This window comes from Mobula birostris, chromosome 16 (genome assembly GCF_030028105.1).
Source record: "Mobula birostris isolate sMobBir1 chromosome 16, sMobBir1.hap1, whole genome shotgun sequence".
NCBI lineage: Eukaryota > Metazoa > Chordata > Chondrichthyes > Myliobatiformes > Myliobatidae > Mobula > Mobula birostris.
In genome coordinates, this window is record NC_092385.1 from 52,235,083 (window position 1) to 52,259,786 (window position 24,704).

Here is a 24,704-nt window from a genome sequence, read left to right on the forward strand (position 1 = left end):
TTCCGCTGATTCTTCCTCCTAGTGCAAAGCCATTGTGGAGGAAATTCAAGTGAGTACAACTGTTTCAGAACAAGTGTGTTTGCAGAAACAGAACTTACAAGGGCAGAGTTTTTTTAAAAAATCATCTCCGCTCCCTCTCTGTAGCACATCAATGGAATGTAGGTTTATATCATGCCTTCAAAAGTGGTCATGGTTAAATAAGTGCACATGCCCCTGTTTTACACATATAAGTATTAGTTTTCCCTTCAGGTTAATCTAAGGGTCATTAGGGGCTAACATGTCTCTGCTCTAGATCATTTTTATGCTTCCCAGTAATTCTATGTGATCTCTTTTTTTCCTCTTTTCAAAAGTTATCATTGAAGCAGTCATACCAATCAGAAAAGCAATGAATCCAAGGTCAATATATAGAGCCATATTTTAAAAGATAATGTTTCTCAATTCACCAATTGTTGTTTTGCTCATTATTACTAAATGCACCATCTTAAGGTACTGAGTCTCCTGCTTGTGGAGGAAATGTTTTCCTGCTTGTGATTTCAAAATTGCACACAATTGTGATCATTTTATTAAATGTTCCTCCATGCTTTCCACTCTAAGGAGAAATATACCTACAGTTTGCAAAAGAAGATGACTGGGACAATAGAAAAAGGAAAATTTCCATAAATAAAATTGTTGAAGGTAGAAATATTCCTCAAGGTAGCAGGAAGATCTTGAACTAAATGCATTTAAGGTGTTCATTCTGGTTGAGGTGGAGAGAGACTGGCTTTTCGGCTGATTTGAAATCTTAAAACCTTTGAAGGAAAAAGAAAACAGTGTCATTTGAACTAGACTTCTGGTGGGCCGGAAAAAAAAGGAACATAAGTTACAAAATTTAAAAGTTACCTAAAGGACAAGCTAGTGATAAATTCAGAAACAATACGTTGAACCAGGTCTTAATGCAATAGATATTGAATACAATTAAAATCTGGAACAAGAGGAGCCCATCTTATCATTCTCTGCCAACATGAATCAAAAAGAATTGTCCAATAATGTACTGCCTCTACTTCTTCCTCGACCCTTCTGCAATCTTGTAATTTGTCAATTAGTCCACCAATCTGTGTTGGATTTACTGAGATTTTCTATGGCTAAATGGTAATAAGATGGCAGCTGTGGCTTCAGTCTGCAACACAAATTCCTTTTCTTCAACCAACCATCTAATACCTCTCCCTGCTGCACAGCCTGAGTATCATATTGATCCTGAGACCAATTTCAGTCAACAACCACCATACTATCACTATACTTGTCTTTCTTTCCTTTTGCAATATTGCATAGCTCCACTGTGTCCCCAGCTCGAATTCTGCTATAAGCTAATGTCTTTGTTATCTCTTGCCATGCTTGTTCCAATATATTTTTGTCTGGTCTCCCTTGTTGCACACTGTGTAAATGTGAGTTATTGAAAACACTGGTGCTCATATTATAAATTGTGCCCCATTCACGTTCTAGCTCTGTGTGTACAAACTGACATTGGCTTCCATTTTAACAAAACACTGATTCTGAAATTCTTATCCTTCCTTTTAAATCATTCCATGACCTTGTCCTTCCTTGTCTGCAAACACTCCTCCAATAAATACTTCTTTTTCAATATTTTTATTGATATTATCTAAATTACATGAATACAAATACAAAATTGATAAGGATGCAAGGAAATAATACGAATTACATTACATTTAAATCACAGTAATATGATTACAGTATCCCATATTCCAAAATAATCATGTATAAAAAAAGATTGAATTATGAAATGAAATAGAATAAAATAATTGTAGTTTATTAAAAAAATGTACCCCCACTACCAAAATGAGCTGGTTAGCAAAAAAAAAAGAAAAAAGAGAAATACCTTACCATATGATGTTATAATAATAATGGCTCAGATCTATACTTTAATAACAGTTCAAAGATTGTGAAAATAATTCAGAAAGGGTCCCCATAACATTAGAAAATCATGTTTAGAATCAGAAATCGAATAACGAATCTTCTCTAGGTCAAGACACAACATAACGTCAGATAGCCATTGAACATGAGTGGGCGGGGTGGCCTCCTTCCACTTGAGCAAGATCACCCTCCTGGCCATAAGAGACATAAAGGCCAATACCCGCAAATTAGATGGCTTCAATTTTGTAGCACTATCCTCAACAATACCAAACAAGGCAGTCGAAGGATTGGGCTTAAAGCTGACATTGAAAAGTGCAGAAAAAGTTTGAAATACATCTTTCCAGAATTTTTCAAGGCTCGGACACCGTCCAAAACATATTAATTAGTGTGGCCACTCCATTAGTACATCTATCACAGTAAGGGGAAATAGCTGCGTAGAAATGGGAAAGCTTATCTTTAGACATATGAACTCTGTGTACCACTTTGAATTGTAATAAAAAATGATGAGCACATAGTGATGAAGAATTAATCAATTTTAAAATAACCTTCCAACTCTCATTATTTTCCATTATTTCTTTACTTGGATCCTCGCTTCCTTTATCTTTAAATAAGCTAATTGACAATGTGATGGTTAAACATACATTGAGGATTTGGCTACAGTTTAGAAAACATTTTGGTTTATTGAGATTCTCCCTCTCAAGTCCCATATTTTCTGGTTGTTTTTTCAAACCATCTTTAATTGACTCATCTTTTAAAGAATGGGATAGATTGGGTGTTAAACGATTTCAGAATTTGTTTGATGGAGGGAATCTCTCTTCTTTTGTGCAACTTTCAATGAAATTTAACGTTACCAACACTCACTTTTTTTGATACTTACAGATTAGAGATTTTTTGAGATCTCAGTTAATAAAAATTTCCTACAAGTCCGGATAAGAATATAATAGGTACAATTTTTAATCTGAAACCCTTTGATAAGGGTTCAATATCTTACATTTATGGTCTACTATTGGGACTGAAGATGGTCTCTTTAGGTAAAATTAAAGAAGACTGGGAAAAGGATTTATAGATTTTTATATCTGATGAGAGTTGGAAGATTATTTTAAATAAATACTTCTAAGTCCAAGTGCAATTAAAACTCAATTTTTTTTCAAAGTATGAGTATTTATCAGATTTTGTGCAACAGATGAATTAAAAGTCATCTAGAAATGTGAGAATTCTCCAGTATTTTCCATATTTTTTTGCCTAAAATGCCAGCTGCCACCAAGGATCTACAGCAGATGCAATCTCACAGGACTGCATTGAGCTTTGGGGCACCTGAACAACAGCAATACCTATATCAGACTGCCATTTATCGATTACAGCTCGGCATTCAACTCCATAATCTCCTCACTGCTAATCAACAAGCTTCAAAACCTGAGCCTCTAAACCTCTCTCTGCAAGTGGATCTTTGACTTCCTCATTGGGAGATCACAATCAATGTGGATTGGTGAGAACACCTCCTCCCCACTAATCAACACAGGTGCATCTCAAGGATGTATGCTTAGCCCCACTGTTCTACCATTTCTACCGTCATGACTTGTGCCGAAGCACAGCTCAAACACCATACATAAATTTACTGAGAACACCGCTGTTGTTGGCAGAATCTCAAATGGTGATGAGGAAGTGTACTCCTTGCACTTCAGCAAGATCAAGAAATTTTTCAGAATCAGGTGTATTATCACCGGCATGTATCGTGAAATTTGTTAACTTAGCATCAGCAGTTCAATGCAATACATAATATAGAAAAAGAGGGAACAAAATAATAATAATAAGTAGATCAGCTACAGCATACATATATTGAATAGATTAAAAATCGTGCAAAAAGCAGAAATAATATATTAAAAAAGTGAGGTGGTGTCATGGGTTCAATGCCCATTTAGGTATTGGATGGCAGAGGGGAGGAAGTTGTTCCTGAATCGCTGAGTGTGTGCCTTCAGGCTTCTGTACCTCCTACCTGAAGGTAATAGTGAGAAAAGGGCATGCCCTGCCCTGGGTGCTGGAGGTCCTTAATAATGGATGCTGCCTATCTGAGACACCGCTCCCTGAAGATGTCCTGGGTACTTTGTAGGGTTCAGGAAGGGGAAGTCGTGAGAATACACACTAATCGTCATTGAGGAAGCAGCAGTGGAGAGGGTGAGCAGTTTCAAGTTCCTGAGCATCAACATCTGAGGGTCTAGTGTGGGCCTACTATATTTGTGAAATCAGGATGAAGAAGCGCCAGTGGTTATACTTTATTAGAAGTCTGAGGAGATCTATGTCACCTAAGACAGTAGCAAATTTCTGTAGCTGTACAGTGGAGAGCATTCTGACTGGTTGCATCACCATCTGGTATGGAGACACCAAAGCATGGGATTGTAAGAGGCTTCAGAAGGTTGTAGACTCAGCCAGCTGCATCACACACAGCCTCACAACTGTCGAGGAGATCTTCCAAAGGCAATGCCTCAAATACATGGTACCAATCATGAAGGACCTTCAGCATTTAGGACATGCCCTCTTCTTATTACTACCATCAGGGAGGAGGTACAGGACCCTGATGACTCACATTCGGTATTTTAGAAACATGCTATGTTTTTTTTCCCCTCTGCCATCAGATTTCTGAATGGTGCATGAACACTACCTCACTATTCCTTATCTGTCTACTTGTTTGTTTATTGGTAACTATAGTAATGTGTATGATTGCACTCCACTGCTGCCACAAACAACAAATTTCCCAGTTTATGTTGGTCGCTATAAACCTGATTCCACTGCTGACTCTGATTCTTTTCCATTGCATCAATTAGAATCGAGAGGTGTTTACAGAGGGGTAAAATAAACTGGTGAACTCCTTTTTTTTCTTGGCTACAAATCTGCAGTCTTTTTTAGACATTAAACTGTTGCCCCATGATTATAGAGAACTACATAAGAGGGAAAGTGTTCATTTACTAACCAGGAGAATTAGGGTGGAGAATAATCAAATGGATTTGCTATCATGTGTGAAATAGCTATATAAATTACTATAGAACATAGTTGTTTTTAACCTGAAAAATATATAGAAATTAAAACCATAAGACATAGGAGCAGAAATAGGCCTTTCAACCCATTGAATCTGCTTTGCCATTCCATCATCGTTGATTTATTATTCCTCTCAAGGCTATTCTCCTACCTTTTCCCCGTAACCATTAAAGCCCTTACTAAACAAAAATTTCTGCTTTAAATAGACCCAATGACTTGGCCTTCACACCATCTGTGGCAATGAATTTCACAAATTCACCACCCTCTGGCTAAAGAAATTCCTCTTCATCTCTGTTCTATAGGGTTATCCTTCTATTCTGAGCTGTGCCCTTTGGTCCTAGACTCCCCCACTAAAGGAAACAACCTCTCACTTCCATCCTATCTAGGCCTTTCAGTATCCGACAAATTTCAATGAGATCCCTCCCTCCATTCTAAACTCCAGCGAGTGCAAGTGCAGAGCCATCAAAAACTCCTCATACCCTTTCATTTCCAGGATAATTTCACAATTGCACAATATATGAGTCAGTATCAGCATAAAAATCAATTGCTATTGTTAACAAAAAGACCAGATATGTTTGTAATCGCCAGGATCCCAAAGCTAATTAGATCAAAACTGGTTTGTTCTTGGAAAGGAAATTAAATAATTGCATCTTCAAACAGAAGATTTATTGCTGTGTTATAATGCTAGTGCTATTTTGCGCTGCTCCAAAGAAAGCTATATGAGGTCATTCTTACCCTTGGCGATTAGCTCAATGAGTCAACCTATAGCTGGGGCAGTGATAATTCCACCCCCTCCCCCCCCACCTCCTGTTAGACTGTTTGGGGTAACTTATATTTTATTCCTTCTTACTCGTCCTCTAATATTTGTATATCTGTGCACTTGTAATGCTGCTGTGACACTGTAGTTTCCTTTGGGGTCAATAAAGTACCTATCTATCTATCTAATTTGCAGTGTTCCAACTTGGTTTGATCAATAAAGTTCAATCTCCTTTTCCATTTTAAAAATTAAAATATACTTCTCAGAAGTGTTATTTAGAATTTTTTGTTTGTAGAAAGAAATCAAACTTGGGTTTTCCGTTGTTTTTGTACCAGACATTTTAAGCTCTTTCACATCCTTAAGTTCCATTTTCTTAATGATCATGATGAGAATGGGAAAGCAGGCAGCCAATAATATCTAGACATAATCTAGTTTTTTCATCTGCATTGTCATTTTACTATCTTATTGTAAAACTGTCATCTCTTAGTTGGCCAAGGAGGCAAGCTTGTCATTTTGCATTGAGTTGCCTTTCTAAGCTGATCACAGAGTGCTTCAGATATTCATCTCTATACTCAGTTAGTTCCATGTTAGCCTCTCTTAGAATAATTATTACTTTGAAAATGATTACTGTATTCTAAATAGCATGGTCAGGGAGAACAGTGCTACACCAAGTATTTACAAGAACTCAAACAGAATCAGCAACACACACAAATGCTGGAGGAACTCAGTAGACCAGGCAGCACAGTACAGTCGATGTTTCAGGCCCAGATCCTTCACCAGGACCCCACAAAAGATTTTCTCTTTTATTTAAAACAGAATCAGTATTATTTTTATATATTGCATTATGTTGGTTAATGCTTTTTGACAATAGGTCAAGAACACTGGCTAAGGCCTTTATGAAATCAAGAGTAACTATGTTAAACTGTGTGTCTGGTATTTCTCCAACTGAGTTCAATAAAATGCTAAATGCAAATTCAATATCAAGTAAATCTTCTAACATTTAATCCTCAACTGCATCAATTTTTTCCCCTGGCTATTTCAGTTTGGTAATCAACTAACATCCATCTCCATCATTCATAATCAGTTTGGTGAAATTGGATCATCATCGCTAATATATTGTCTCTTTATTTTAGATGGTGCTGATACCAGGCGGCATGTTCACCATGGGAACAGATGAACCTGTGATACCACAGGATGGCGAGGGCCCAGCTAGAAAAGTACACATGAAGGAGTTCTATATGGATATGTATGAAGTCACTAATGCTGAATTCGAGAGATTTATTAAAGATATGGACTATGTCACAGAGGTAGGTATTTCTGTCAGTGCTTTATACATTTCTTATATCATGCTGTTTCTAGAATAGTTTCCTTAGTATGTTACGGCATTGAACTCAAAAATATATGGCTTAATATATGTGGAGCGTTTGACGGCGCTGGACCTGTACCCAATGGAGTTCAGAAGGATGAGGGAAATCTCATAGAAACCTACTGAATATTGAAAGGCCTGGACAGAGTGAACAAGGAGAGGAGGCTTCCATTATTAGGTGAATGCAGGATCTGAGGACATCACTTGAGAGTAAAGGGAGCCCCTTTGAAACAGATGAGGATTAATTTCAGAAGGTGGTGAATCTGAGGAACTTGTTGCCACAGAGGGTGGTGAAGGCCAAGTCATTGGGTATATTTAAGGCAGAAATTGATAGCTTCGTGATTAGTAAGGGTTACAGGGAGAAGACAGGAGAATAACATTAAAAGTATATTTTTTTTGTTCCTGTCGGGCATTATTTGTGAGTGGCACGGTAGAATAGCAATAAGCATAATGCTGTTACAGTGCCAGTGTCCAGAGTTCAATTCCTGCCGTTGTCTATATGGAGTTGAGATATTCTACATGTGACCATGTGGTTTTCCTCAGGGTGCTATGATCTTCTCCCACATTCCAAAGGCGTATGGTTTAGCAGATTAATTGGTCACAATGGGTGCAATTGGGCACCACAAACTCATTGGGATGGAAGGGCCTGTATGTCTAAAATAAAATAAATAAATGATTAAATGTGGAGCATTTGTATTTATTTTTCAGTATTATAGCACCAACTTGTACTAAAATGAAAAAGTACAGCTAGAAATTTCCATGGTGCGTCACAGAGGTGTGAGTCAGAGAAGCAATGATTAGAAGGGCTTTTCTGGAGATACACTTCAAGAAGGGTCTTGGAAAGAACAATTTTGTTTGAGAGAGGAAACTGAAGAGAATGCGAACCAGACAGCAGAAAGCAAAATGGTCAGAGGTTTGGTGAAGGAAGTGGAGGGTATCACAGTGAGAGTCAGAAAAATTACCTGTTGGTGGCATGCTATAAGTTGTAGATTTGCAGGAAAATATACCAAAAGGGAATGGTGAGGGCATGAAATGGCATGAACACCATTGATATGGCTGATAAACAATTAACCAGGATAACTTGGTAAATCCAGCCAGAGGATTCAGTTTATTGGTTTTCTATCAGGAGTTAAAATAAATGGAAAAACTTTTTTTTTTTTAACTCAACTCTTGCCATTTTTGTTTGTGTCCTCCTTCTACAAAGCCTATATCCACCCATTTAAAGTTCTCTACAGGTGAAATAGCATCTGTGAAGGCGATCTGATGATGGATGCTGCTTTCTTATGGCAGTAGGGGTAGAGTATCAGAGGAACTGTCCCACGACTAGCACTGAAGACCCATCATAAAGAAGGCTTGATAGCACCTACTTTCTTAGAAGTTTGTGTAGGTTTGGCATGTCATCAAAAACGTCGAAAAATTTCTATTGCTGCACAGTGGGCAGTATACTGACTGGTTGCATCACGGTCTTGTATGGAAACACCAATGCCAAAGAACAGAAAAGCCTACGCAAAGTAGTGGATACAGCCCAGTCCATCACAGTCCCTCCCCACCGTTGAGCACATCCACTAGGAGCGCTGCCAGGAGAAAGCACCATCCATCATCAAGGACCCTCACTATCCAGGCCATGCTCTTTTTCTTGCTACAACCATCAGGAAAGCCTTGGGCCCTATTATCACCAGGATCAGGAACAGTTATTGCCCTACAACCATTATGCTCTTAACCAACATGGATAACTTCACTTGCTTCAACTCTGAACTGGTTCCACAATTTATTGATTGACTTTCAAGGACTCTGCAACTCGTGTTCTCAGTATTATTTCTTTTTTTTTTGCATTTTCAGTTTGTCTTTTTTGAACATTGGTTGTCAGTGTTTGTGTGTGTAGATTTTCATTGATTCTATTTTATTTCTATTGTGAATGCCTACAAGAAAATCAGTCTCAGGGTAGTATATGGTAACTTAGAATGTATTTTGACAATAAATTTACTTTGAACTTTGAAAAAAATGGAGATGATGCATCAGGTCAAAAATCGTTCTTTGGAACCCCTTCCTATGTCTGTTTTCATATTTCCAGCTTCTGCAATTCTCCTTGCTTCTTAGATATAGAATACAGCAGCTGGTCAAAGAGAGTTGTTGAGAAGACCCATTTCTTTGGCTCTCAGCTCGCTGGATTCCAATGCATTGAACGTGACGAGAAAGACTTGTCCTGCTATACTTCACAATCTATTACGTGTAATATCAAATGCCTTTCTTACACCCATAAACTGCACTAAGATGTGGAACTGCTATTGTCAGTGGCAACAGAGTAGAGTGAATGAGCATAGGCTCCTCCACATCGGACCCTCTGAGTTTCAGACCAAAGAAGTAGCTTGTGGTCTTCAAGGTCATTCCATTATGATTTACGAAAAGAGAGGAGGAAGATTTGGCCACTCAATTACCTACCCTGCCCTGATCCTGAGGGTGAACCCACAGAAAGCATCTGGCCTAGACGGTGTACTTAGCCGACTACTGAAGACCTGTGCTAATCAATGATCTGGAGTGTTCCCTGACATCTTTAACCTCTTGCTTTAGCAATCTGAGGTACCCACAAGCAGGCTTCAATCAGACTGGCACCCAAGAAGAATGTGGTAACCTGCCTTAATGACTATCATCCAGTAGACCTTATATCCATTGTGATGAAGTGCTTTGAAAGGTTGGTCATGAATCAAATCAACTCCTGCCTGAGCAGTGATTTGAATTCAATCCAGTTTGCCTACCGTCACAACAGGTCAACAGCAGATGTCATTTCATTGACTCTTCACTCAACCCTGGAACATCTGGACAGTGAAGATCCATACATTGGGATGCTCCTCATTGACTACAGCTCAGCATTCAATACTAATATCCCCTCAAAACTAATCACTAAGCTTCAAGACACAGGCCTTGGTATGTACTTGTGAAACTGGATCCTCAATCTCTTCACTTGAAGACCACAGTCAATATGGATTGGCAACAACATCTCTTCCACAACTACCATCAGCACAGATGTACCATAAGCCTTTGTGCTTTGTCCCTGCTCTTCCCGCTTTATACTTATGACTGTGAGGCTAAGTACAGCTCCAATGCTGTACTTCAGTTTGCTGATGACACCAGCAGGTTGAATTAAAGGTGGTGATGAATCGGCATATGGAAGGGAGATTGAAATTCCAGTTGAATGGTGCCACAACAACAACCTCTCACTGAATGTCAGCAAAACCAAATAGTTGATTATTGACTACAGGAGGAAGAAACCAGAGGTCCATGAGCCAGTCCTTATTAGGGGATTGGAGGTGGAGAGGGTCAGTAGCTTTATATTCCTTGGTGTTATTGCAAAGGATCTGTACTAGGACCAATACACAAGTGCCATCACAAAGAAGCCACAACATCGCCTCTACGGTCTTAGAAATTTGTGCAGATTTGGCATGTCATCTGAAACACTGACAAACTTCTATAGATTCACAGTAGAAAATGGTTGCATCACAGCCTAGTATGGAATCACCAATGCCCAGGAATGGAAAAGTGTACAGAAAAGTGGTGGATACAGACCAGTTCATACAGGCAGAGCCCACCCCATCACTGAGCACATCTAAAGGAGCGCCGCCACAAGAAGGCAACATCCATCATCAAGGACCCCTACCACGTGGTCCATGCTCTGTTCTTGCCGCTGCCAATGGGATGAAGGAACAGGAGCCATCGGTTCCACACTACCGGGTGCAGGAACAGTTATTATTTGTTTGTTTATTTACCAATATCACTAACCTAGCTACGAGACAATTTACAATGACCAGTTAACCTATTTAACCTGTACGTCTATAGACTGTGGGAGGAAACCGGAGCACCCGGAGAAAACCCACGAGGAGTACATACAAACTCCTTACAGAGGACACCGGGATTGAACTCTGAACTCTGAACTCCGACGGCCCAAGCTGTAATAGTGCCGCGCTAACCACTATGGTACCGTGACATTTTTACCCTTCAACCAGTGTGGATAACTTCACTCACCACAACTCTGAACTGATTCCACAACTCACTTCCAAGGACTCTACAACTCATGTTCTCAGTATTATTTGTTTGTTTGTCTATTTATTTATACACAGTTTGTCTTTTACACAGTGATTGTTTGTCAGTCTTTGTGTGTATTTCATTAACTGCACCGTATTTCACTGTTCTACTATGAACGCCTACAGGACAATTAAACTCAAGGTAATATTCTGTATAGTGACATTTGAATACAGGTTTCCCCCGCTATCTGAAGGGAGAGCATTCCTATAAAATGGTTCGTAAGCCGGAATGTCGTAAAGTGAATAAGCAATTACCATTTATTAATATGCGAAAAATTTTTGAGCGTTCCCAGACCCCAAAAATAACCTACAAAATCATGCCAAATAACACATAAAACCTAAAATAACAGTAACATATAGTAAAAGCAGGAATGATATGATAAATATACAGCCTATGTAAGTAGAAATACTTTTCTGCAGCACTGTCTAGCGCAGCGAAAATCTCATGGCAGCACTCTCGGCAGAAATACTCTCTCCAGTAACCTTTAAGCTATGAAGCTGCTAAATCATACCAAATAACACGTAAAAATACACAGCCGATATAAAGTAGAAATACTGTATGTACAGTGTTGTTTCACTTACCGGAATCGGGAAGACTCCAATAAATTTCAGTTTCATCATAATTAAACCCTTGCTTATATGAATAGCCACCTTCTGTAATTATTTTCTTCAGTTCTGCTGGGAACTTTTCGGCAGCTTCAGTATCAGCCGAAGCACTCTCGCCGGTAAACGTTAAACTATGAAGCTGCCCTCGCCTCAGAAACCGATCAAACCACCCGTGACTACCTTTAAATTCCACTTTTGCAACACTTTCATCACTATCGTCCAGTGCTTTCTGTTTCAGCTTCTTAAAAAGACTGACTGATTTCTCCCTAAGTATAAGAAAACTTAACTGAACACCACGCTTTGTACACCCATCAATCCACTCAAGCAATAGACTTTCCATTTTATCCATTATTGGATGACGACTAAGAGAGACCACTTTGCTACGAGCAGAACCAACAGTAACATCGGCAGCTTTCAAAATTCTTTCTCTCTGCGTATAAATAGTGCAAATGGTGGATGCAGGCAAGTTCAACGCGTGGACAATGTACTTACTTTGTTCACCACGATTGAAATGCTTAATTATGTCTAGTTTTTCGCTAAGTGTAACACCCTTACGAGCCCTTTTAGGCTTTTCCCATACCTTAGATCTCATCTTGCTAACGGATGCACAAAATAAATCGAGATAAAGTACGTGTTTAAGTAATGGCAGCTAGAATGCAGTTCCGGGGGAGGAGCTTGGCTGTTTGGGCCCACACTGCCTTTTTTCGTAACAGTGAAAACACCTTCTGTTAGCGAAAACAGGTAACAGCGAGGTGTTGTAAAGCGAACGTTCCGAAAACAGGGACCACCTGTACTCTGATACTAAATTTACTTAGAACGGGGTCATAGCTGTTCTGCCCCAGGGGTCAACTCACCTGTGTGTTTTCCATAGCCCTCAAAGCCTCAAGCTTTTGAAAATGTGTCTACCTCCAATAAATTGTGATGAGAGAAATGTCAGAGAGAAGGGAACCGTATTAACAGACATAAACACCCACAATCTTTATCACTGGGATACTGTGGCTGCAAAGCGCACTGTCTCTGGGGCTCAGTGGAGCAAGTTGTGTTCTTGGGAGCGATTAAGCTGCTGGACTATAATCCAGAGGCAGGGGTTTGAATCCCACCATGACTGCCTGGGAAGTTTAAATTTTGGTAAGTATGTCTTTATGCTGTTAAGGTCGAGGTTGAGGTTATTGTCACATGTACAAGTTCATGTATGCATAGTTGCAATGAAAAACTTGCAACAGCACCATAGGCACGTAACATCAGGTACACAACATTCATAAGAAAATCGTCAATTATACACAATAATTACAATAAAGAACACAATTTGAGTACAAAGTGTTGGTCATATTGTGCTAAATATGAAGGAGGAGGAGAAGATGGCAGCACAACGGCAGCGCACGCGGCCTCTCCGGTGAATGATATCTGTTATCTGTCAAGTAGGGGACCGTGCACAATTCTGATTTGATGGAGACAGACGTGAGAGTATGGAGGAACATCTGGAAAACTTCTGAAATGCCCGCTTCGCTGCCACTGCTACTGTGTGGTAACCGGAATCTCTGGAGCAGAAGGCCCGGAAATCCGCGGCTTTGCGTGTTTCAGCGGCCGGGGCAAGATCGAAGGCACTCAGCAGAGGATAGCGCTCGGGAGGCTGTATCAGAGAGGCTGGTCGGAAGCTTGAATTTTTCGGACGGATGGACTCAGTGTCGGCTGTGGTCGGCTGCTTCCAAGGTATCGACAAGTTGACAGTGCCTGGAGGTTTATGGCAGGGAGTTTCTCCCTTTTGCCGCCTGCTATCGGGGACTCGGGGACTTTTGAGACTTTATTTACCATGCCCATGGTTTGTTCTTCATCAAATTACGGTATTGCTTTGTACTGCTGTAACTATATGTTATAATTATGTGGTTCTGTCAGTGTTAGTCTTTGGTTTGTCCTGTTTTCTGTGATATCACTCCGGAGAAACATTATATCATTTCTTAATGCATGTATGCATTCTAAATGACAATAAAAGAGGACTGAGTGTTCTCATAATCTAAACAGTTGTGATTAAGGTTGTACCGGGTGGTTTAAGAGCCAAATGGCTGAAGTTGGTTTTGGAATTAAGGCTTCCGTAATTCCTGTCTGATAGAAGCTGTCAGAACATGGTGTGGCCTGGATGATGGACATCTTTGATGATGAATGTTTCCTTCTTGAGACAGCACTGCTTACAGATACTACTGATGATGGGGAGGGGAGTATTGGTCTGGGTCCAATACTCAATGCAGCCTTCTTACATTCCTGCACATTCAAATTACTAAATCAGACCATGATGGAACCGGTCAGGATACTTTCATTAGTATATCAATAGAAGTTTGGTAGAGTGTTCACTGACAAGCCAAATCTCCTAATGATCCCTGTAAGAAAGTAAAGATATTGGTGCACCTTCCTTGAATCTATGTATTGGGCCGAGGACAGATTATGTTTCTGACCAGGATTTTAAAGCTGCCCACTCTCCCTCCATAACCGTTTTCCCCCAATGTAGACTGTTACATTTTTGCCCTCCTTTCCCCTTCCCAAAATCAGCAATCAGGTTTTACTGAGGCTGAGCGAGAAGCTGTTGTTGTGTTATCACTCAACCATATGACGTATTTCACTCCTGTACTCTAACTCAATGATCATGTGTGCTTCATCCAATAACATTGGTACCAATGGTGTATTTTTACAGTGTATGACACTGGAGCTGTGCCAAGAACAACACCTTCCAAACCTTCATTGTCTACCACCGAGAATGAGAATGCCATATCACATTCATTTAACACAGTCACTGCTGCTTCATCTTTTTGCTTCTAGTATTATACAACATAGTTCAGGGAGAATCACCAGCACCAGGTGGGAAATATATTTGGCCCACACTGACAATATTTACAGTTGAAGAATGTTTATTCTCTAAGATATGTAAGGCCAAGGTTACGATTTCTTCCCAAGGTGTAGCTAAAGCTGAAGACTAAAACCTTGTTTTTGAGAATGGAGCACTTTAACTCCATAGACAAGAAAGCCCAGCAGCGTCTCTACTTTCTGCGAAGGCTGAAAAAAGTCCACCTCCCACCCCCCCTATCCTCACCACATTCTACAGAGGATGTATCGAGAGCATCCTGAGTGGCTGCATCACTGCCTGGTTCGGGAATTGCGCCATTTCTGATCGCAAGACCCTGCAGCAGATAGTGAGATCAGCTGAAGGGATCATCGGGGTCTCTCTTCCTGCCATTACAGACACTTACACCACATGCTGCATCGGCAACGCTAACAGCTTTGTGAAGGACCCCATGCACCCCTCATACAAACTCTTCTCCCTCCTGCCATCCGGCAAAAGGTATCAAAGCATTTGGGCTCTCATGACCAGACTGTGTAACAGTTTCTTCCCCCAAGCCATTAGACTCCTCAATTCCCAGAGTCTAGTCTGACACCAACTTACACACACACACACACACACACACACACACACACACACACACACACTCTTATCTGAACACCACTGCACTCCCTTTGCAAGTTTTGCTCATTTCTTTCTCAATTCCTGCTAAAACATTGTTTACATTTACATTTACATAATTTATTATTATATTGTAATTTGTCCTTTACTGTGCCTATTGTCTTGTTTATTAATTATTGTACTGTTTTGTGCACTTTATGTAGTCCCATGTAGGCCTGAAGTTTCATGTGGTTTTGTGTTGTTTCACATAGTCTAATGTAGTTTTGTGTTGTCTCATGTAGCACCATGGTCCTGGAGGAACGTTGTTTCGTTTTTACTGTGTACTGTACCAGTAGTTATGGTTGAAATGACAATAAAAGCGATTTGACTTGACTTGATTGTCTGAAGCAAGAAGTTAGAGCGCAGCTTTAGCTGGTGACCAGCTCAAGTGCGAAGTTAACTAGTCGTGGTTAAGCAGAGCGGAGGCTTGCAGGAGTGAAGTTGTGAAAACATTGTGTGACATAGCTAGTGGCACACCATTTCGTTCTGTCCTCAAGAAGACGCTGATGTCGCATTTGTGAATTGTCTTGAGTTCTCACCTTGTCAGTTTTTCCGTCTTCAGTTTCCAGTGCGCAAAACCCAAGCAACACACAAAAATGCTGGAGGAGCTCAGCAAGCCAGACCTAGACTTTTTTTCTAGACTGGAATTTCTCACCTTTGTGTAAAACACCACTGGTTTAACAATCACGTATTTAATTTTTTTTTAGATTATGAGGACACACAGTTCTCTTTTATTGTCATTTAGTAATGCATACATTAAGAAATGATACAATGTTTTTCCAGAATGATATCACAGAAACACATGACAAACTAAGACTGAAAAACTGACAAAAACCACATAATTATAACATATAGTTACAATAGTGCAAAGCAATACCATAATTTGATAAAGAACAGACCATAGGCATGGTAAAGTCTCAAAGTCTCTCGAAAGTCCCATCATCTCACGCAGACGGTAAACCTCCAGCGCCGCAAACTTGCCAATGCAGCATACCGAAAACATCCGACCACAGTCCGACTCCAAGTCTGTCTGAAAACTCCGAGCCCCCGACCACCTCTCTGACACCGAGCACCGAGCACCATCTCTGCCGAGCGCTTCGACCCCAGCCCCAGCAACAGGCAATAGGCAAGGCCGAGGATTTGGGGCCTTCTTCTCCGGAGAGTCTCGATCGCACAGTAGCAGCGGCAGTGAAGCAGGCATTTCAGAAGCTACTCCAGATGTTGCTCCGTGCTTCTTCACGTCTGTCTCTATCAAATCAGGATTTTGCACGGCATCCTACTTCACAGATACAGTATCACTCGGAATGGCCATGCGCGCTGCGTCGCACTGCCATCTCCTCCTCCCTCCTCCTAATTTTCTGCACAAAATGCAGATGAATCCAGCACGTCAGGCAGTTCCTATGGAGAAGAATAAAAGTCGATGTTTCAGGTCAAAACCATTCAACAGGACCTGTTCTGATGAAGGGTCTCACCCTAAAATGCCAACTCTTTATTTGCCTCAATAGATGTTGCCTGACCTGCTGGGTTCCTCCATCAAACCATTGTGTGTGTGTGTGTGTGTGTGTTTGTGTGTGTGTGTGTGTGTGTGTGTGTGTGTGTGTGTTTGTTACTCTAGATTTTCAGCATCTGCGGAATCACTTGTGATTTAGTTTTATGCAACTTATTTCATCCACCATTAATGTTTCTCAATTTGTGAGATCTTGCTAAAGTTTGACAGTTTAATACATTGCCATTTTACATCTTTAAACTGCATTCCTGTTTGTAGTACTTCTGCTGAGTTTGGCAGTTTTGGAAGCAGCTGCTCTTTCTCTTCTTGTCTGATCTTTATTGCACCTTCTACCAATGGGCACAAATGTCTCTGTAGTTTTTGATTCAGTTGGACTGGCACCTCTGTTTTGGAACTGAATTAACCAAACTGATCGGGGAAAGCTAATTTTTTTTACAGTCTTAATTTACTGGTCACATTAAAAATCCCAGCTTTCTACAGTTATTGTCATGATGCATTTTAACTTCCTGGGGCCCTAAATGCTCAATCCCACAAACTACAGTCTTGGTGTTTATCTTTTAGCTGTCTTTCAAAGATCTTGGGAGCTTTACATCCAGTAGTTAAGCTTCAGTGCATCACAGGCAAAGCCCTCCTCACCATTAAGCACATTTACGTGGGGCACTGCTACAAGAAAACAGCATCCACCACCAAGGACCCCTACCATCCAGGACATGTTCTCTCATCATTTGCTACCATCAGGTAGGAGGTACGGGAGCTTTAGGACCAACACCACGTGATTCTGGAATAGTTATTACCCTACTACTATCAGGCCCCTGAACTGGCGTGGGTGTCTTCACTCACCACAGCCTGAACTTAGTCATAGTCATAGTCAAAGACATACTTTATTAATCCCGGGAGAAATTGGTTTTCGTTACAGTTGCACCATAAATAATTAAATAGTAATAAAACCATCAATAGTTAAATAGTAATATGTAAATTATGCCAGGAAATAAGTCCAGGACCAGTCTATCGGCTCAGGGTGTCTGACCCTCCAAGGGAGAAGTTGTGAAGTTTGATGGACACAGGCAGGAATGACTTCCTATGACGCTCAGTGCTGCATCTCGGTGGAATGAGTCTCTGGCTGAATGTACTCCTGTGCCCACCCAGTACATTATGTAGTGGATGGGAGACATTGTCCAAGATGGCATGCAACTTAGACGACATCCTCTTTTCAGACACCACCATCAGAGAGTCCAGTTCCATCCCCACATCACTGGCCTTACGAATGAGTTTGTTGAGTCTGTTGGTGTCTGCTACCCTCAGCCTGCTGCCCCAGCACACAACAGCAAACATGATCGCACTGGCCACCACAGACTCGTAGAACATCCTCAGCACCATCTGGCAGATGTTAAAGGACCTCAGTCTCCTCAGGAAGTAGAGATGGCTCTGACCCTTCTTGTAGACAGGTTCAGTGTTCTCTGACCAGTCCAGTTTACTGCCAATTCGTATCCCCAGGTATTTGTGATCCTCCACCATGTCCACACTGACCCCCTGGATGGAAACAGGGGTCACCGGTGCCTTAGCTCTCCTGAGGTCTACCACCAGCTCTTTACTCTTTTTCATATTAAGCTGCAGATAATTCTGCTCACACCATGTGACAAAGTTTCCTATCGTAGCCCTGTACTCAGCCTCATCTCCCTTGCTGATGCATCCAACTATGGCAGAGTCATCAGAAAACTTCTGAAGATGACAAGACTCTGTGCAGTAGTTGAAGTCGGAGGTGTAAATGGTGAAGAGAAAAGGAGACAAGACAGTCCCCTGTGAAGCCCCAGTGCTGCTGATCACTCTGTCGGACACACAGAGCTGATTCCAAACCTACAGACTCACTTTCAAAGACTCAACAACTCGGGTTCTCAGTATTATTTATTTTTCAATTGCACAGTTTGTCTTCTTTTGCACATTGGTTGTTTGTCAGTTTCTGTTTATGTATAGTTTTTCATAAATTCTATTATGTTTCTTTATTTTCTTGTAAATGCCTGTAAGAAAAGGAACCTGGGAGTAGTATATGATAACATATACGTACTTTGATAATAAATTTACTTTGACGTTTTGTTTAGTTTCTGAAGTACCCTGTTGACTCTGTTTCCCTAGCATTCTTTTGTTTTCCATTCTCTAATGTTCCTGTCCCTACACTGCCAGCATCTGCATGATTTTGTCACAAGAATTCTCCATGGAGCCATCCAGTATCTCTTTGCAAATGTTGCACACTGTCCATCTATGACTTCTCCAGACTACGGAAATTGGTTTTCACTTGCATCCAGACCTGCATGGGAATAGAAACTTACCTTATAAGCCAACTGAATCCACCTCCAGGTCTTCCAGGACTGTCCTGAAGCAGTCACTTACCTTCCAATCCAGCTGACTCCACTCCAGGAGTTCCAGCACTCCATTGCACAGGCACTTATCATGGCAAGAAGGGCTGGGCAGCAGGGGATGATGAAACAGTGTGGGTTCAAGACTGACCTCACCCCCCCCCCCACCGTCCACTCACTCTCCAGCATACTACTAGGCCCTCGAGGACAAAGTTGATGAACTGCATGATCCCATCACAAGAATCCTCCAGTCTCCCTTATCAAATCTTGCACACCTTGTCCATCAGTGACATCTCCATAATGCTAAAATTGGCAATCAGCATGACACCTGCAAACCTTACAGGCCAGCCGAATCCACTCCAGGACTAGCAGGACTGACCAGACACAGCCACTTACCTCAGAGGTGTGTTAGGAGGGCTGGGCTGCAGGTGAGATTGAAAAACTTTGGGTTCAAAACTGACCCCCCCCCCCCCCCCCCAATTCCCCAACATACCAATAGCTAGCTTCCAGGCCATCAAGGCCAAAGTTGCTGCACTGAAGGTGCTACTGAGAGGGCTGCTTTGTGCTTTATCTTTCCAAAATGTGCTTCGCCTGACTCTGCCATTCTCTCAATTCACTGGATGAACTGTTGTGGATCAAGGTGCTCACACCTTAACACATCTGACAAGCTATTGCTCACCCATCTTGGTGTATCTAATGGTGAAATGTTGCCCATACTACCTGCTACAGAAGTTCATTTCTGCTATCCTGGTGGTGGTCTATATTCCACCTCAGATGGATGTGAAGCCTGCACTTGGTCAGCAGCCCAGGCCAGCATCAGGAATGTGTTACCGTGGTACTACTGGCACCAGGGGCCCAAACACCATCGACCATTGATGTACAACTGTCAAAGGTGTTCACCAAGTCACATCCCCATCCACGCTTTGGTAAATTAAACCACCAAGCTGTGCTCTTTCTTCCTACGTACAAACGGAGACTGAAATGGGGGGATCTAGAACAGAAAGTTGTACGGTGCTGGTCTGCAGAAATCGATGAGTTGCTTTGCAACCACCTTCAGTTGGTGGATTAGGCCATGTTCAAAGGCTCAGCTGCCAGTTTGGATGAGTATGTCACCGCAATCAGGGATTTTTATCAGGCAGTGTGCTAAGGACTGTGTACCAGAGTGGACAATCCAGGTGTCCACAAAATGAAAATCGTGGATGAACTGGGAGATCCACTTCAAGGACTACAGCATTCAAGTCAGGTGAGCTTGTCCTATCAATGAATTGAGACACAACCTCCATAAAGGTATCAGAGATGCCAAGAGGCAATAAGAGTCCAAAACCAAATCCCAGACCAGCCATCAGTTGTGACAGAACTTACACGCTACAGAATGAAGTCAGGCGGAATTGCTGACAACAGCACATCACTTCCCAATGAACTTAACGCATCCTGTGCACAGTTTGAACAGAAAGGGGTTGCTGTGTCATCACACACACCGACAGTGTACAATGAAACTGAACCCACAGTCACCATTGAGATTATCAGTCTTCCAGAGTGTGAACCCACGGAAAGCATCTGGCCAGGGTGGTATATACTCCCCCTGATTTTAGTCATTTTTGTAGTGTCTTCTGAAGTTTACCTACCAAAAGTCTCCTCGAAGTTCTTCTAGTGTTGTGTTTAAAATTTATTTCTCAACTGGTAAAACCAGATTTTCTGGTCATCTTTTCTTTTACACATTTCATATTGCATTAGACAAATTGCACCATTAATTTAGACCTGGAGAATGAGATTGGTCTAGATAGATGCAAAAAGCAACATATACACAGTGGGCTGAAGGGCCTGTTTTTGAGCTGTATGACCCCATAGCTTGGGGTGCTGTTTGCCCAGTTATAGGAAGGATGTCATTAAACTTAGTGTGGTACACAAAACAAGCTTTTCATTGTTTCTCAGTAACAAATCAATGCCAATACCAGCTGGAAAGGGTGCAGAAAAGATTCACAAGATGTTATGGAGTCTGGAATTATGGTATAAGAGGTCTGATAGGCTAGGCCTTTTGCCCCTGGCATGTTGGAGGTTGAGGGATGTGGGGCACAGATAAGGTCACAGTTCTTTATCCCCAGGGTAGGGGAGCCTAAACCTAGGAGACAGAGGGGAAAGATTAAAGTGGAAACTAAGGGGCAACTTTTTCCACACACAGGGTGGTGAGTACATGGCATGAGCTATGACAAAATGTAGAGGAGGGTGCAATCACAACATTTAAAAGAAGTTTTGACAAGTACATGGATAGAAAAGGTTTTGAGGGATATGGTCCAAATGCAGGGAAACAGGACTATCTCAAATAGACTTTATGGTCAGAATGGAGGGGTTTGACCAAGCAGCCTGTTACCACGCTCTGTGATTAGAATTGTCAAAGTTATATATACTGAGAAATGAAAGGTTTGCACGAGTATCCTCTGCTTTTTGCTGAAAAGCACACTCTTTTTCTAAGAGAAAAACCCACGGGTGTTTGGTCCCAGTCACAGATAGACGAACCCAGGTGGAGGTGGGGATGTGCCTGTGTAAAAAAATACATCTCAATAATTTAATATCCTTAACATAATTTTTGTTTGAAACACTAATAATGGCAATTAGTGGATGCTAATTATGACCTACACAACTCCCACATCAGGGGGTACTGGAATGGCCCCTGTTTGACCTGTGATTTAATACATCCTCACTCACCTCTTCATTAACTTGTGCCCACGCAACCTCAGTGACGCAGTGAACAGAGAATAAAGAAGAGTGGGGTAAAGTGGAGGAAAGGACTGAGAAAGAGCAGAGTGGGACAGAGCTGAGGGAGAAGGAGGATCATTAGGGCAAAAGATGCAATTTGTGTTTCTGCGGTAAAGTTGCAGAAGCTAAGTTATGTGAGGGTGGTGGGGAGGGAGGAATAAATGAAACTATATTTTCACAAGGATCCAAGATACTGATAACTTTGAAATTTATGCAAGTGGGTCCTCTCAGTCAGCGCCCCTTTTAATTGAGTGAGTTCTGGACCATTCTTCAAGGCTGAGGAATGGAGTGAGTGAATTATGGACTATTCCTCAAGGCTGACTCATTAGGGTAAAAGGAACAATAGTGCAGACTATTATCTAAATGGGGAGAAAACTGAAACATCAGAGGAGCAGAGGGACTTGGGAGTTCTTGTGCAAGATTCCCAGAAGGTTAATTTACAGGTTGAGTCTGTGCTAAAGAAGGCAAATGCAATGTTAGTATTTATTTCAAGGGGAACAAAATATAAAAGCAAGGAGATAATGCTGAGGCTTTATAAGACAGTAGTCAGGCCAAACTTAGATATTGTCAACAGTTTTGGGCCCCATATCTCAGAAAGGATATGTTGTCATTGGAAAGACTCCAGAAGATGATTCCGGGAACGAAGGGGTTAACATATGAGGAACATTTGGCAGCTTTGGGCCTGTACTCACTCAAATTTAGAAAAATGCAGGGGGTTCTCATTGAAACCTATCAAATGTTGAAAGGACTAGATACGGTGGATGTGGAGAGGATGTTTCCTATAGAACATAGAAAATCTACAGCACATTACAGGCCCTTCGGCCCACAATGTTGTGCCGACCATGTAACCTACTCTAGAAGCTGCCTAAAATTTCCCTACCGCATAGTCCTCTATTTTCCTAAGCTCCATGTACCTATCTAAGAGTCTCTTAATGACCCTATTGTATCCGCCTCTACCACCTTTGCTGGCAGTACATTCCATGCACCCATGACTCTCTGTGAAAAAACTTATCTCTGACAAACTCCTCTGTACCTACTTCCAAGCACCTTAAAACTATGTCCCCTTGTGTTAGCCATTCAGCCCTGGAAAAAAGCCTCTGGCTATCTACATGATCAAAGCCTCTCGTCATCTTATACACCTCTATCTGGTCATCTCTCATCCTCCGTCGCTCCAAGGAGAAAAGGCCGAGTTCACTCAACCTTTTCTCATAAGGCATGCTCTCCAATCCAGGCAACATCCTTGTAAATCTCCTCTGTATTGTCTCTATAGCACCCACATCCTTCCTGTAGTGAAGTGTTCAGAACTGAATGCAGTACTCCAAGTGGGGTCTTACTAAGGTCTTATATAGCTGTAACATTATCTCACGCTCTTGAACTCAGTCCCACAGTTGATGAAGGTCGACACACCATATGCCTTCTTAACAACACTGTGAACTTGGTGGGTATCCAGAACTAGAGGGCACAACTTCAAAATTGAGGAGTGGGCTTTTGGAACATAAGAAAGGAGGAATTTTTTTCAGCCAGAGGCCGGTGAGTATGTGGAATGCTCTGCCACAGACTGCAGCAGAGGCCAAGTCCATGAGTATGTTTAAAGAGGAAGTTGATAGTTTCCTGATTGGTTAGGGCATCTAAGGATATGGCAAGAAGACAGGTGCATGGGGTTGAATGGGATCCAGGATCAGCCATGATGAAATGGTGGAACAGACTCGATGGGCTGAATGGCCTAATTCTGCTCCTATTCTTATGGTCTTATGTGTCTCTCCTTATCAAACATTTACTTGCATGTTGTAGATAACATAATTAATCTGCATGGGTAAAATGTTCCTCTCCTTCCGCTGTGTGTGCTCCTCTTGGGCAGTGTTTATAGTGCTTAATTATAAAACCAAAGATGTTTCGGTCGTAGAACCTCTTGCATGCATAATAAATTGCAGTTGTTTGCAGCTATTTTATTACTTTTTAATTTATACATTTGCAGGATATGAATGTCACTGAGAAGGGCAGCATTTATTGTCCTTCCTTACTTACCTCCTGGACAGAAGGGCATTGCTGAAGTCAGTTTAAAGTGAATCAAACCGATACATCTGTAAATACATAGAAGTCAAACTGTGTTCCCTTCCCATTGCTACAAGATTACGTGACAGTCATTTTGAAACTATGCTGCATAGGAACATCTTCTCACATCGTTTAGTGAATTTCTGGTACTATCCATTTGATATTTATTTTGGGTATTTTATCTATCATTAATAATCTGAATTTCGATCAGAAATCTGACGCAATGACCTATTTAATAATCAGCTCAATTACGGTCTTTAACTAGATTATACCTCATGAGCAAAAGGTAAAACCTGGTTCAAGTTTATTTTCACATATACTCAGTGGCCATTTTAATAGGTACAAGAATGGAACCTGGTGTGGTCTTGTGTTGATGTAGTCCATTCTCTTCAAGGTTCAACATGTCACGTGTTCAGAGATGCCATTCTGCACACCACTGTTGTAACATGGTTATCTGAGTTACTGTTGCCTTCCTGTCAGCTTGAACCAGCCTGGTCATCTCCTTTGACCTCTCTCATAAACAAGGCATTTTTTTGCCCTCAAAACTGCCACTCACTGGATTTTTTTTTTTGTTTTGCACACCATTCTCTGTAAACTCTAGAGACTATTATGCGTGAAAATCCCAGGATATCAGCAGTTTCTGAGACACTCAAACATCCCTGTCTGGCACCAACAATCATTCCACAATCAAGGTCATTTAGATCACATTTCTTCCCCATTCTGATATTTAGTCTGAACAACAACCGAACCTCTTGACCAGGTTTGCTTTTATGTATTGAGTTGTTGCCACATGATTGGCTGATTAGATAT

At 41.3% G+C, this 24,704-nt stretch overlaps 1 protein-coding gene across 3 annotated transcripts in view; it reads left to right on the forward strand.

Moving 5' to 3' along the window:
- sumf1 (sulfatase modifying factor 1) overlaps nt 1-24,704 on the forward strand; it is a 185,137-nt gene that overhangs the window by 709 nt on the left and 159,724 nt on the right. For all 3 annotated transcript variants that reach the window (XM_072280637.1, XM_072280639.1, XM_072280638.1), the window contains exon 2: nt 6,829-7,002. In XM_072280637.1, coding sequence (XP_072136738.1) covers nt 6,829-7,002 — 174 coding nt within the window. The remainder of the gene's footprint in view (nt 1-6,828; nt 7,003-24,704) is intronic.